The sequence below is a fragment of the Eptesicus fuscus genome, chromosome 5 (genome assembly GCF_027574615.1).
Source record: "Eptesicus fuscus isolate TK198812 chromosome 5, DD_ASM_mEF_20220401, whole genome shotgun sequence".
In the NCBI taxonomy this organism is placed as follows: Eukaryota; Metazoa; Chordata; class Mammalia; order Chiroptera; family Vespertilionidae; genus Eptesicus; species Eptesicus fuscus.
This window is the reverse complement of record NC_072477.1, coordinates 84679330-84693869: the sequence shown is the minus strand read 5'-3', so window position 1 is coordinate 84693869 and position 14540 is coordinate 84679330. Positions and strand designations below refer to the sequence as shown.

At 38.2% G+C, this 14540-nt stretch overlaps 1 protein-coding gene across 4 annotated transcripts in view; it reads left to right on the top strand.

Annotated features, from left to right (window-relative positions):
• HECTD1 (HECT domain E3 ubiquitin protein ligase 1) overlaps positions 1–14540 on the top strand; it is a 99749-nt gene that overhangs the window by 39209 nt on the left and 46000 nt on the right. For all 4 annotated transcript variants that reach the window (XM_054716507.1, XM_028137978.2, XM_008160798.3 and 1 more), the window contains exons 9-12: positions 3860–3974; positions 4551–4725; positions 10399–10537; positions 10725–10895. In XM_054716507.1, the coding sequence (XP_054572482.1) occupies positions 3860–3974; positions 4551–4725; positions 10399–10537; positions 10725–10895 (600 nt within the window). The remainder of the gene's footprint in view (positions 1–3859; positions 3975–4550; positions 4726–10398; positions 10538–10724; positions 10896–14540) is intronic.

The window sequence follows — 14540 nt, the reverse complement described above, 5'->3', positions numbered from 1 at the left end:
TTTGGCAATGAATAACTTTGTATTGGCATACCTCTGAGATATTGCAATAATGAGATCCATAACCCTTTGGCTGATGGAGAGTCTTGCTTTCCATTTGTAAAAAACAGTATCTTTGCAGCATAATAAAGCGAAGTCCAATAAAAAGAGGAATTCCTGTACATTTTTCTATTGTGTCTATTTAATAGTAGATCAAATATTCTATTTGCAGAAGAATCATAGTATTTTTTTATTTTATTCTAGAGAGGAAGGGAGAGGGAGAGAGAGTGAGAAACATAAGTGATGAGAATCACTGATCGGCTGCCTCCTACACATCCCCCATTGGGGATTGAGCCCACAACCCAGGCATGTGCCCTTGACTGGAATCGAACCTGGGACCCTTCAGTCCACAAGCCAACACTGTTCACAGAGCCAAACCAGCTAGGGCAGAATTATAGTATTTTTGACTCTTGGTTTACCAAAACAATTTGGAGAGTTCTTTTAACAGTTAGGAGAAATTGAGGTTCAGAGAGGTCAAATGGTAAGGATTGAACCAAGTATGTTTTCTAGGTCTCTAGAATCTTCTCATTGTGAAGTAATTTGGTATAATGCAATGTTAGTTGGCAACAAAATCAGGCACACCTGGATTCAAGTCTTAGCCCATTAACAAAAAAGGCTGTATGGCCTTGGGCAAGATTCTTAAGTTTAACTTGCAGTTTTATCAATAAAATGTGTATATACTCCTAGCATGATTATTATAATAACTAGAGACCTGGTACACAAAATTCGTGCACTTGGGAGGAAAGGGGGTGGTCCTTCAGGCCGGCCTGCGCCCTCTCACAGTCTGGGAGCCCTCGCGGGATTTCTGACTGATGGCTTAGCAGGCCTAAGCCAGCAGTCACATATCCTTAATGCTGCCGAGGAGGTGGGAGAGGCTCCCGCCACCACTGCTGTGCTCGCCAGCCGTGAGCCTGGCTTCTAGCTGAGTGGTGCTCCCCCTGTGGGAGTGCACTGACCACCAGAGGGCAGCTCCTGAATTAGTTTTTAGAGAGAATGCCCCCTGGTGGTCAGTGCATGCCATAGCAACCGGTCGTTCCGCTGTTCGGTCTATTTGCATATTACCCTTTTATTATATATATAAGATTAGAAAAATGCATGAAAAGCACTTAGTATAATAGTTGGCCTATCATAGATAACTCAAATGGTAGCTGGTTTTATTGTCATTTTTACACTATTAGAACATTTTTGATGACACCTTAGTTTTTTAACCTGCGAAAGGTGGTCGCTTCAAGCTTGAATTCTGTCAGTTTGAATTAGTTTTTAGAGAGAATGAGGCTTCTAAGGGTGCTAAAAATTTTGATGAGCCACTTTTTGCCCTTTACTATTTAAAAATTATGAGTGGTTGAGTGGGAGAGAAGGAGCCAAGTGAATTGTATCTAATTCTAACCTATATTGATGAGCTATAGCTGCTATTACTGACAATGATATAGTAGGTAATACACTAGGCACTTTAACTTTGGCAGCCAGTGTCTTAAGTATTTAACATGTCTTTTTTAATCTTCACAGGCTCTTCTTTTTTTTTTTTTTTTAATATACTTCATTGAATTTTTATAGAGAGGGAGAGGGATAAAGAGTTAGAAACATCGATGAGATAGAAACATCCATCAGCTGCCTCCTGCATAACTCCTACTGGGGATGTGCCTGCAACCAAGGTACATGCCCTTTACCGGAATCGAACCTGGAACCTTTCAGTCCACAGGCTGACGCTTATTTTTAATTGATTCTAAGATACACCTCCACATTCTTCCCCTACCCCCACATGGAATTTTACATCTCAAATAGGAAATGTTTTATAATTGCTCTTGGACACATAGAAATTGCAGCATAATTATCATTACCTGTTCATGCAACAAAAATTGTGAGATGGATTTTAGTAACTTGAATGAAAAACCTGTTCTGATAGAAGAGAACTCTCAGAATGCTGTATCACTATGCTTTTATGGCTCAGATGACAGCATTTTCTGTAGAAATACAAACATGGGTGACTCTGAATCAAAGGGTAATTATGAAGAATTGTGCTCAGAATGTGAAGTTACAGAAATTTTCTAAATTTATGTGAAAAAAAGTAATATTTGAAAAAAATCTAAATTTTAAAAAGTTCTCTTAGTAAGTAAAAAAAAAGTTCCAAGCAAAAATAGTATTGTTGCAAAGTTTAATTGACATTGTTTTTTCTTTCTTAGTAGTTCTTAATGATATTTTGAATGATCTATGGCAGTGATCGGCAAACTCGTTAGCCGCGGTTTGCCGCTCTGTTGACTAATGAGTTTGCCGACCACTGTCATATACTACCCTTTATCTCTTTGCACACAATATGCCACAATTGCCTAATCCTCACAGCTTCCAACTACACAGTAACATTTAGTCTAGTCCAGTGGTCAGCAAACTCATTAGTCAACAGAGCGGCAAACTGTGGCTCGCAAGCCATGGTTTGCCGACCACTGATCTATGGCAACTTTAGATTTCATGAAATACGAATATATTGTGATTCTAACCCCAGCCCTTTGGAATTTTTAGCCAGTATTGCATACTTTCCTGATGTGTGTACTATGTATGCACTTATTTGTCATATTTATCTGTTCATTACATCATAACAAAGTTCAAAAAACTACCTCTGAGGCTGATAGGAAAAATGTGGGTTTTGTTCTCTATTCAAAAGAGCTTATAGTCTGCTTGGGAGAGAGTCCAGTGTCCATTAAAAATTGGTGAACAGCCGAAACCGGTTTGGCTCAATGGATAGAGCGTCGGTCTGCGGACTGAAAGGTCCCAGGTTCGATTCCGGTCAAGGGCATGTACATTGGCTGCGGGCACATCCCTGGTAGGGGGTGTGCAGGAGGCAGCTGGTCGATGATTCTCTCTCATCGATGTTTCTAGCTCTCTATCCCTCTCCCTTCCTCTCTGTGAAAAATCAATAAAATATATATTAAAAAATAAAATAAAAAATAAAAATTGGTGAACAGGCCCTGGCCGTTTTGGCTCAGTGGATGGAGCGTCGGCCTGTGGGTTGAAGGGTCCCAGGTTCGATTCTGGTCAAGGGCATGTACCTTGGTTGCTCGCAGGAGGCAGCTGATTGATGTTTCTCTCTCAACAATGTTTCTAACTCTTTATCCCTTTCCCTTCTTCTCTGTAAAAAATAAATAAAGTATATATTTTAAAAAATTGGTGAACAATCCCTAGCCGGTTTGCCTCAGTGGATAGAGCGTCGGCCTGTGGATTGAAGGGTCCCAGGTTCGAATCCGGTCAAGGGCACATGCTTGGGTTGTGGGCTAGGTCCCTGGTAGGGGGCGTGCAGAAGGCAGCCGATTAGTGACTCATCATTGATGTTTCTATCTCTCTCTCTCTCCCTCTCCTTTTCTCTCTGAAAGCAATAAAAATATATTTTAAAAAATTTGTGAACAGTGTGATTAGTACTTAAGACCTAAATTTTGTAGTGCATGCTAGAAGAATTGATTTAACTTGGTTTTGTTGAATTGATTTAATTGGCAATATGTCGGAAATGATGAAGATGTTTTCATGTCACAAACTGAACCCTAGTAGCTCAGATATTGGGAGGAGTAGTTTGATAGAGAAGATGACAGGTTCATATGTGAACATACTTAATTTGAGTTGTTAATAACCAAGTGAAATTAATCTATACTTTTTTTCAAGTTATAAATAGACAACTTTTATGGTGATATATGCAAAGACAGATTTGAATTGATATCTGCTTTAAGTAATTCTGTAAGTCAGTAATCTAAAGTATATGTGTACAATCTAATGATTGCAGAGTTGGATAGTAAAGAAATAAAGTGTTGTTATCTTCAAATTAAATGCCTTTCTTTTTTAGACTCTATTACGACATGGTGCAAACCCAGATCTGAGAGATGAAGATGGGAAAACTCCATTAGATAAAGCTCGTGAAAGGGGCCATAGTGAAGTAGTGGTTATTCTTCAGTCTCCAGGTGAGTGGTAAAATCTTGCCTGTTAAGCCATTTGCTATTATTTTTCAGCTTTACTTGCATAGGAGTAGCTTTTTGTAGACATTAACATTATGTAGGTGCATTATTTCTATAAAGTCAAATAATTATATACATGCACACATTTAATAAACCTTTAACACGGTACTGTTCTGTGTTCTTAGAGACTATGGCTGTATGATTTCAGAGAACCCAAATCAAAAGTTTAAGGAGTCTGGAAATATCATAAAGAGTTGTTGGGTATTGTGTAGATGACATATGTACGTTTACCAAATTTTTAGTTTTCATAGAATATATGAATGCATAACCTCTGTGATATAGTTTATAGAATTCAGGTGGAATATTCAAAATTATCTCCTTAAGTTGTGATTTAGCTCATTGGAGGTGCTAATGTTCTTCAGTATTCTTACAAGCACCTTTGATAGATACAGCATCTTAATTTCAATTTAATTATTGTTAATTAGGGATAATTATAGTTTTGAGTTGGGTACATTTTAATATTTTTTAATTGAAAGGAAAATTTTCCCAAAAATTATTTTACTGAACAGTATTTGTCTGCAGGTGATTGGATGTGTCCAGTGAATAAAGGAGATGATAAGAAAAAGAAAGATACAAACAAAGATGAAGAAGAATGTAATGAGCCAAAAGGAGATCCAGAAATGGCACCCATATACCTGAAAAGGTTATTGCCAGTGTTTGCACAAACATTTCAGCAAACTATGTTACCTTCAATAAGGTAGTTATTCATACTCTCTGTACTTACTAATTAAATTATGCCAATTATATATTTTATTTATCTCCCTTTTCCACAGGATTTGGGGTGTATTTTAATATTGCAAAGATATGATAAGAATAAAAATTAGATTGGAGAGTTAAATCTTTTCTTCTGATCTGACTTAGGAGAAGTCATTTAGAAAATAAAAGAGATAAGGTTTCTAACAGTTTTCGTAGCTTTCTGAATGTCAAAAATTTTGGGGAAATTTTGATAAGTAAGCAAACATTTATTGATCTTTATGGAGGCTTTTTTGGTAGAGTTAGTGTGATATGGTCTTTGGAGAAGTTGCCCAAAGAAATGAGACTTGGGTCTTGCTTACTGTACCTTTGCAGGCTAATGAGAAAGACCAGTAATAATACAGAGTGATAATTGATAGATTAGACATATAATGAGTCCTCTGGAAATATAAGTTATTTAACAACTAATTGGGCTGGGCAAATTGGAAATGTTATGCAGAAGTGAGATTTAAATTGGGTTTTAAAGGATACTTGGTGTTTTCTAGACAGACAGATTTAGAAGCATCATTGGGCACCGGTATGTGCAAAGCTTGGAGGTATGAATCATTCCATCCTGGTGCAGTTCTTGGTGGCTCTCCCTCTACAGTGTGTATGTTTAAATATTTTTTAAAATTGATTTTTGAGAGAGAGAGGAAGGGAGAGAGAGAAACATTGATTAGCTACCATCTGCATGCACCCTGACCAGGGATCGAGCCCACAATCTGGGCATGTGCCCTGACTGGGAATTGAACTGGCAACCTTACCTTATGGGGCACCAGACAAAGCTCAACCAGCTAAGCCACATGAGCCAGGGCTACTGTGTGTCTGTTTATAGTCTGCCATTTCTATCCATCTCTTGCTAATCCTCTGGTCCAAAGTCATAGTTTGTAGTTTTACTACTGTAGTCTTTTCTCTTGCCCCTTTATAGTATGTTCCTACATATAAGGCTGAATTATTTTTTAAGTCACAATTATGTTATATCACTTTTATAAATCGTTTTAGTAGCTTCCAATGGCTTTAACTAAAACCTAACGCCTTCACTCTCAGGCTTGCAAGATCTTACATAAGTCCCACCCAGCTCTCTGACCTTTGTACTATCTAACCTTTAGACCAGGGGTCCTCAAACTTTTTAAACAGGGGGCCAGTTCACTGTCCCTCAGACTGTTGGAGGGCCGGACTATAGTTTAAAAAAAACTATGAACAAATTCCTATGCACACTGCACATATCTTATTTTGAAGTAAAAAAACAAAACGGCAAAAACACCCGCATGTGGCCCATGGGCCATAGTTTGAGGACGCCTGCTCTAGACCATTACAGTTCACAGTTCTATGTTTGTATTTCTGGAACACTCCAAGTATATTTTTCCTTAGGGCTTTTTTACTTACTTCCCTTTCAGGAAACTTTCTGTTTCAAAGTCTGTTGAATAGTTGGTTGCTTCATATCATTCAGTTCTCAGTTCAAATGTTACATCCATTGATATGTGTCCAATTAATTTAAATTTACCCCTAGGACACCTTTGACATCAATCATTATGTTTTACTGTCTCTTTTACTACACTGTCAAAAATCTTGCTCTTTTAGTGTTTTTGTTTGTTTTATTGTCTGTCTCTCCTCTAAAGTAAGTTCCATGAGAGCTGGCCTTATGAACTGCTGTATTCCTACAAAGACAAGGAGGTTTAGAATAGGGTTGTATTTAGAAGGTCCTCAATAGATAGTTACTGAATGATTGAATGAGTGTGTTTTGTTAGCAATTGTAAATAGTTTGATATTAATGGAGTATGGGATATGTTTAGGTAGCTAGCTCAATGAGTAATATTAAAAAGGTAGACAGGAGTCTTTGTGACCTATGAAGGCCTTTGGTCCATTATAATGAGTGGACTTTACATCACAGTTAAATAGGGATTAGTAAAGACTTATGAGGAAATTTGTTAAAATCAGATTGGTTATAAAGAACACTTTGGCAGCTTGGTGGAGAAAAGGACTAGAGGAGGGAAATATGAAAACAGACTATTTAAGCATCCACTGTAATATGAACTTCAGACAGTTGCCAGGGCACTGGTTTTGTAGAAACAAATTTAAGCGGTTGGGAAATAGATGGGTTGTATAGAGTTTGATGACATGAGGGATGTGAAGGATGAAGGGAAGGAAGGGGTGAAGAATGTCTGCCACATTTTTGGCTGAGTAATTGAGAATTTGTTTTTGATCATTTTAAGTTTAAGAGATTATTAGAACATGTAGTTTAGTATGATTCAAGTGCCTTAATACCAGTATTAGGAGTTACATTTAAGTGTAGGCAGTCTTTTAGCAATGTTAAAAACTAAGAGGAATAGGTTACAACCTAATTTTTTATCATTTCAGTTTGAAATTTGATCAGAAGAGTAACATGTACTTTGATCAGTTAAAGGAATGTGTATATGTGTGTATATATTTTTTATATACTAGAGGGAGTAGGGTCCCTAGGCCTGGCCAGTGATCAGGGCCATCAGGGCCTTCCAGCTGCCGGCTGGGGCCTTCCTTCATTTCGCGCCACCCCCTGGTGGTCAGCGTATCTCATAGTGAGCGATCGAACTCCTGAGGGGACACTTTGCATAGTAGCCTTTTTTTTTTTAAGTTTTATCTTTTATTTAAGCAAACCCTGTTCATTGTTTTTATGCATTTGAAATGCTCCTTTTTTTATGTATATATATTTTATTGATTTTTTTAAAGAGAGGAAGAGAGGAAGGGAGAGGGGTAGAGAGTTAGAAACATTGATGAGAGAGAAACACCGATCAGCTGCCTCCTGCACACCCCCTACAGGGGATATGCCCGCAACCAAGCTACATGCCCTTGACTGGAATCGAACCCGGGACCCTTCAGTCCACAGGCTGATGATCTATCCACTGAGCCAAACCAGCCAGTGCGTATTAACCTTTTTTATATATAGATACCAGTACTGGCTTATAATCAATGTATGTTCAGAAAACAAAAGGCAGACAAAAGGTCAGTGAAGGTTTCCAAACAGAGGATAGCAGTTTTAATGGTGGATTATTCTCTGTAAGACCCCCCTCCCAGTTTTATTGAGATACTAGAGGCCCGGTGCACAAATTTGTGCACCAGTGGGGTCCCCCAGCTTGGCCTGCGAGTTTGGGCCAAAATCGGCTTTCCGACATCTCCCGAGAGGTCCTGGATTGTGAGAGGGCACAGGGCAGGCCAAGGGACCCCACTGGTGCACAATCAGGGCCGGGGAGGGATGCAGGAGGTTGGCCAGCTGGGGAGGGCCAATGGGAGGGCTCCAGGGTGTGTCCGGCCCATCTCACTCAGTCCTGATCACTGAACCCCAGCAGCAAGCTAACCTACTGGTCAGATTGTCTGCTCCCTGGTGGTCAGTACACATCATATCAAGTGGTTGAGCGGCCTTAGCATATCATTAGCATATTACACTTTGATTGGTTGAACAGATGACCGGACACTTAGCATGTTAGGCTTTTATTATCTATACTAGTGGCTCAGTGCGTGAAATTCGTGGGGGGGGGGGGGGAGTGTCCCTCAGCCCGGCCTGCACCCTCTCCAGTCTGGGACCCCTTGGAGGATGTCCGACTGCCGGTTTAGGCCCAATCCCTGATCGGGCCTAAACCGGCAGTCAGACATCCCTTTTGCAATCCGGGACCACTGGCTCCTAACTGCTCACCTGCTGCCTGCCTAATTGCCCCTGACCACTCTGCCTGCCGGCCTGATTGCCCTCAACTGCCCGCCCCCCTCCCCCCCCACAGGCCTGCTCGCCCCCACCTGCTCCCCTGCCGGCTTGCTTGCCCCCAACTGCCTCCCCTGCCGGACTGCTCGCCCCCAACTGCCCCCTCCTCCCCCGCCAGCCTGATCACCCCTAACTGCCCTCCCCTCCTGGCCTGATCGCTCCTAACCACCTCTGCCTCAGCCCCGTCACCATGGCTTTTGTCTGGAAGGTCTCCCAGTCTAATTAGCATATTACCCTTTTATTAGTATAGATATATAAAGGCTAAGTGACTGTTCAACTGGCTGGTAGGTATGATGCACACTGACCACCAGGGGGCAGATGCTCAATGCAGGAGCTGCCAAACTGCAGTGACTTGGCAGCAGTGGTTCTCGGGTGACGAAACCCGGAACCAGAGAGGAGGGAGCCCGATTCCTCGCGATTCCACCTTCGGCTGTGGGTTTTGTTGTTGCTGGAGCACTGTCGCCCTGAATGTGGTTTAATGCTGAGGTGCAGTGACCGCAGATACCCTTTGAGCCCCGGCGCCACCCCAGGTGCTGCTGGCCGGGCAGGGACCGCAGGAGGGCGTGTCGAGCCCATTTCGCCCAGTCCCGCCCTGCCAGCCACCTTCTAATTAATTAACTTCCTTCCAATGTGCACAAATCCGTGCACTGGGCCACCAGTATAGGATAATTGACGTGTAACTGTGTTAAAGTGTACCATATAATGATTTGATGTATATGTGTCTCTTGTAAGATAGACTGAGGACTTCCCGCTTTGTTTTTGAAGAACAGCTACATTGAATTTTGAAGAGGTCTGGTATAAATAAACATCTTTGGAGTTAGTGTCAATAAGACAAAGATTGAGTTCACTGTTTAGCATAGGAAATCTGAGGATTCGTTTAATTTTTTAAAACATTACAATTTGAGAGAAATTAGACTTTTGGATAAGAGGGGAAATTGTTTTTGGATGAGAATATTTAATCTAAGTATAAATTCTTTCAAAAATTGATAAATTATGCAATTCTAAAGAAAATACAGAATTTGGTTTAGAACTTGATAGGTCTTAAAATTCATCTGGAGGAATAAACAGGTGAGATTATTATTTTTCTTAAATATTTTTTTATTGATTTCAGAGAGGAAGGGATAGGGAGAGAGAGAGAAGCATCAATGATGAGAGAGAATTATTGATTGGCTGCCTCCACACGCCCCACACTGGGAAGTGAGCCTGCAACCTGGTCATGTGCCCTGACCGGGAATCGAACCTTGACCTCCTGGTTCATAGGTCGATGCTCATCCACTGAGCCACCCTGGTCAGGCAATAGGTGAGATTATTGAAGAAAAATCTGAAAAGCAAGTATAAACTTTCAGTAGTTAAATCTTTATGGTAACTGACACAAGAATTTATAAAAATCAGTGGAATAACTGTCTCATTATGTAGATCCAATTATATTTAGGAAATAAATGTAATTTAATGGAAGTTTCGTAGACCACTTGAGAGAGGGAGGATTATTTAGTAAATGGTACTAGAATATCTGCTTTGTGGTTTAATTTTTAAAAAATCAGCCCTTGCTGGTTAGAGCTCAGCCAGCAGACTGAAGGGTTGTCATGGGTTCAGTTCCTGTCAAGGGCACTTACCTTGGTTGTAGGCTGGATCCCTGGCCCTGGTCAGGGCGCCTTCATGAGGCAACCAATTAGTTGATGTGTCTCTCTCACATAAGTGTTTCTCTTCTCTCTGTCTCTCCCCTTCCCTTCCACTCTCTCTAAATCAATTGAAAAAATATCCTCTGGTGAGGTGTTTTTTTAAAAAAGAGTACTTTTTAGCAGAGCTTATAACACCTAACATTGGATATTTTAGTTTTCATTAATGTATAGATACATTTTGTTTTATTTCAGCTTTTTATGACTTCCTAAAATTCTTTTACTTTTCAAGGAAAGCAAGTCTTGCTCTGATTCGAAAAATGATTCACTTTTGCTCTGAAGCATTGTTAAAAGAAGTTTGTGATTCTGATGTTGGTCACAATTTGCCTACAATACTCGTGGAAATCACTGCAACTGTCCTTGATCAGGAGGTCAGTTTTTTTTATCTTTATTTAAACTCCTGTAAATTTTCTTGAGGTAATGGTCAATAAAATAATTTAACTTTTGTCCTAATTGAAGAAATCATTGTCTGTGCAAATTATTACATTTGTTTACTCCAAAAAACTGAACTTGTTTTTATAATTTTTTCTTAATTTTCTTCTTCCCCCTTCCCTCCAGGATGATGATGATGGCCACTTGTTGGCTTTGCAGATCATAAGGGATTTAGTAGATAAAGGTGGTGATATTTTTTTGGATCAGCTAGCCAGACTTGGTGTAATTAGCAAAGTGTCAACTTTGGCAGGTCCTTCCTCAGATGATGAGAATGAAGAGGAATCAAAACCAGAAAAAGTGAGTGGTCTTAATTGCAGTGGTATCAGGAATAAAGTTTATGTAGTGGGTTTTGACAAAATAATGACAATATGCATTAGTACTATATTTTTAAAAACTTGCTCAATTAAAAAATATGTTATTATTTTTACAGTGGGTTTTGACAAAATAATGGCAGTACGAAGTAGTACTATATATTTAAAATTTTGCTCAATTAAAATAGAGAAAAGTTGCAAATAAAGAATATCAGACTATCCTCTATCAAAATTCATTGATTTTTGACATTTTGTCCATTTGCTTTATCATTTACATAGACATTTATTTGACAGAGCCTCTTTTTACACATAGAAACTTCATGCACAAAACCAGAACATTTTCTTACACAATGCTAGTATAGTTATCAAAAACTAAAATTTATATATACCGATCTAATCCAGAGATAATCAAATTTGCTATTGTCCTTAAAAGCATTTTTTTTCCTTTCTGGTCTAGAATCCAATCTAGGAAAACATAATCACATTTAGTTATCATATTCCTAAGAACCTGCAACAGTTTCTCAGCTTTCCTTTTTCTTTCAGAGCCTTGGCATTTTTGAACAGGCATTTTTGGCATTTTTGAACTTGGCATTTTTGAACAGGACAGATCACTTCATGATTAGATTCAGGTTATGTGTTTTTAGCAGGCAGACTATAAAGAGATGTTGCTTCTTCTCAGTGCATAATGTGCTTTCTCAGAAGCCCATGGTGTCCTGTTGCTGCTCTCTTGCTGATGATGTTAACTTGGGTCACTTGGTTTATGTTGGCCTCTGCCAGGTTTCTCTATTACAGTCATTCTTTTTTCTTTTGTAATTAATAAATAATTTGTGGTGAGGTAATTTGAAACTATGTAAATATGCTATTCCTGATTAAACCTTTAATTAGTAGTTTCAGTATTCATTGATAATTCTTACCTTAGATTACAAATTTAAAATTTACCTTATCTATCTTTACTGATTACCAACAGTGATTTAGTACTAACATTTAGTAGTGAATGCTTACTCTATATTACCGACAGAGTAGTGATATTTTTGAGAGGATGCTGAGTTATAGTTGTGTAATTGTAGAATCCTGAGGAGATGAGAGAAAGAGAATGGAGGGAGAGGGAGGGGGAGAAAGGGAGAGAGAGAGAGAGAAAGAGAGAGATTAATTTTGTGTGTTTCCTAAATTTAACAAAAAAACAAACACTATGCAAACAAGGTATCTGGGTTCATCACCCCTGAAATTCTTGCATTCAATCAAGATAATAGGTTACACATATTAGTAGTCTTTTTGTAGAAATTAACAAGCAGATTCTAACACATGGAGATGCAAGGTTCTTAGCATAACCAAAGTGACCTTGAAAAGTAACAGTTGAAGGACATACATCAGCATATTTCAGGTCTTATTATAAAGCCATTGTAGTCAAGAAAGTGTGGTAGTGGTGTAAGATAAATTAATGACCCACATACTCTATATGGTCAATTGATTTTCAGCCCAAGTGCTAAGGCAATTCAATCAGGAAAGGATGGTCTTTTAAAAAAAAATAATGCTTGAATGGGGGTTGGGTGAAATAGGTGAATAGATTAAGAAAACAAAAAAAAGACACTCCCCAAACAAAAAAAGGAAAGTGGGGTGGGTGTAGATAGAAGAGGGTAAAGGGTAAAAGGAGGGGGTGGGATAAATGGTGATGGAAGGAGACTTGACTTTGTGTGGTGAACACATAATATAGTATACAGATGATATAGAATTGTAAACTTGAAACCTTTATAATTTTATTAACCAATGTCACTAATACATTCAGTAAAAATTTTAAAAGATTTACAAGTGGATAATGGATACAAAAAATGAAATCTTGATCCTTGTCATATATACCATATACAAAAATTAAAAGAAAATAAATTATAGACTAAAATGTATGGAATAAAATTATAAAACTTCTAGAGGAAAAAGCAGAAAATCTTAGTAACCTTGAGCTTGACAAAGATTTCTTAAATAGGACATTTTAAAAGGTTAGACTATAGCCCTGGCCAGTGTGGCTCAGTAGGTTGGGTATCGTCCTCTGCACCGGAAGGTTGCCAGTTCGATTCCTGGTTAGCACATGCAGGGGTTGCGGGCTCAGCCCTGGTAAGAGGAATGCAAGAAGCAGCTGATCAGTGGTTTACTCTCACATCGATGTTTCTCTCTAAAAATCAATAAAAAATCTTTTTTTTAAAAAAAGGTTAAACTATAAAGAACAAAAAATCAATAAATTGTATTTCACCAGAATTAAACTTTTGCTCTTCAAAATACATTGTTTAGAAAAGAAAAAAGCATATCAGAAAATCCTCTCAGATTTTTTTGTCTGAAAATATTTTAATTTGGCATTCATTTTGAGGAGTGTTTTCAGTGTCAGGACTCTTGGGTTATCATTTTCCAGAACATTAAGAGATGTTCCATTGTCACCTGATGTGCATAGTCCCTACTGAAAAGTTTGCTTTAATTCTCATTTTAGTTCCTTTGTATGTATATAACTTATCTTTTTTTATTGTGGCTTTAAAGATTTTGTCATTGTTATTTTAGCAGTTTGAGTTTTATATACTTTTGTTGTGTTTGGTGTGGATGTAGGCACGTGCAGATGTGAGTGTCATTTCTGTTCTGGATTGTTTAGTTTTCTTTAATCTTTGGGGTAAGGTTTTTGTCACATTTAGAAACTTTTCAGCTATTAATTAGTTCAAGGATTTTCGACTCTGGCTGTTTGGAATGCCAATATCTGATTACCTTCTGTGATCTCTGGGAACTGTTCAGCTTACACTTTTTAATCCTACTTTGCTCAACCGTATATGAGTGGTCTATTACTCAGTAGATACTTAATGGTGACTACTTTGCAGATTCCTAGTGGTCTGCTTTGCTTGACTCCCTCATCCGAAACTTAGTCTTCACATATTCTCTTCAAATACAGATCTCCATTTCCTCAACTTACTGCTGAACCGTGTGTTCCCTCTTCTTAGTGCCTTAGCCAGAAAATTGTGTCTGGACTTAAGGATTTTACTTTGTTTCCATTTTCTGGGGAATCACAGTCCTGTGTTATTCTGTGTTTGAAAACATTTTCATATATTTTGTTTATTTTTTGCTTACAATGTATTGACAAATCATGTTCCTTCTTAATCTATGATGGCCTGGGGTATAACTACTTATATGTACAGGAATTATCTATATTTTACAATCTTATTTTAGTGTTATAAGCTACTTTAGGGGGTAAAACAGAAAATATTTTTTAAAAGGGTAAGTCTGTATAAAATTTAAAATTATATTTCCCATATACACATGGATACACACACATGTCAGATTCATACATGGTTATGATGAATAGTCTCAATCTTTAAGTATCAATAAAATAAAAGTTTTTTAGGATACCAGACAAGGCAAACAGTATTTTAAGGTGTGTGTTTGTTTGTTTTTTTAGCATGCTCTAATTAAAATATTTTTTATGATCACAGGAAAAATTCAGTATATTTGATTCACTTGGCTAAAAGTGACCCTACAATTTATTCTTAGGAGCTTCTCTGGTGATTTTGCTAGGTTTGGATACCATTCACCTAGTCTAAACATCTAAATTTTTTAAAAAAAATAATCAATTAGGCCCAGAGATGTCAGCTAGACCAGTGGTCAC